Genomic DNA, 904 nt, shown 5'->3' on the forward strand with positions numbered 1-904 from the left:
TACTTTTAAGGCTAGGCTTAAAACTTTCATTTCTGATAAAGTATATAGTTAGAGTGGCTCAGGTTATCCTGAGCTATCTCTATAGTTATGCTGCTATAGGCTTAGACTGCTGGAGGACATAGGGACCCCTTTTTCACCATTCTACTTCATTCTATCTCTATTCTCCCACTCTGCAGAATCTGTTAGTTCGGTGGGGCCGCCTGTGGAGCTGGTTGACAGCTGCCTTTTGTATCTATGCTTCTATTTCTATGTCTGCTTCTGTCTCCTGGAACCCCAGTCGGCCTCAGCAGATGGCAGCTCACACTAAGCCTGGTTCTGCTGGAAGTTTCTTCCTGTTCAAAGGGAGTTTTTCCTCTCCACTGTCACTACAAGCATGCTTAGTGTGAGGGATTGCTGAAGAGTCAATAAGTCGATGCAATCAGCTGGTTTTCCTTAGATAGAAAACTTTGAATCAATCTGACTGGGTAATCTGGTGAACTGTGAAGTGCCTTGAGATGATGGGTTGTGAATTGGCGTTATCGAAATAAACTGAATTTATTGGTTCTTTTACCTGCTGAATTTTAGACTACTACATCTTTCCTCTGATTTAGAGATTCTGACCTGAATATCAAATGGACTAAAGCAGGCCTGGTCAGAACCGGGACAAACTAATATTCGGCTGATTCCAAAACTCACCTCCCTGAATGGTTGATCTGTTGATGGGAATCAGTTGGACCAATGATCCATCAGGCCTACGATAGTACCGGATCCCTGATGACGGCTGGGCCGGCTCTGGAACCACCTTTGGGCCTGGTAACCGAATGCATGGAGGCAGAGGAGCCAGCAAGTGAAGCACATTAGGAGGACCTGGAACCAACAACGGCCGAGGGTCTTTGGGAGGAGCCGGGTTCAGAGAAGGAGCGGA

The 904-nt window shown here is 46.3% G+C and overlaps 1 protein-coding gene across 1 annotated transcript in view; it reads right to left on the reverse strand.

The window, feature by feature from the left end:
* Positions 1–904, reverse strand: part of LOC107081029 — a gene marked incomplete at both ends in the record, with an annotated part of 16512 nt that overhangs the window by 8550 nt on the left and 7058 nt on the right. Inside the window, one exon of the mRNA XM_015369240.1 lies at positions 676–846. Coding sequence (XP_015224726.1) covers positions 676–846 — 171 coding nt within the window. The remainder of the gene's footprint in view (positions 1–675; positions 847–904) is intronic.

This window comes from Cyprinodon variegatus, unplaced genomic scaffold (genome assembly GCF_000732505.1).
Source record: "Cyprinodon variegatus isolate N-32 unplaced genomic scaffold, C_variegatus-1.0 Scaffold2710, whole genome shotgun sequence".
Classification (NCBI taxonomy): Eukaryota; Metazoa; Chordata; class Actinopteri; order Cyprinodontiformes; family Cyprinodontidae; genus Cyprinodon; species Cyprinodon variegatus.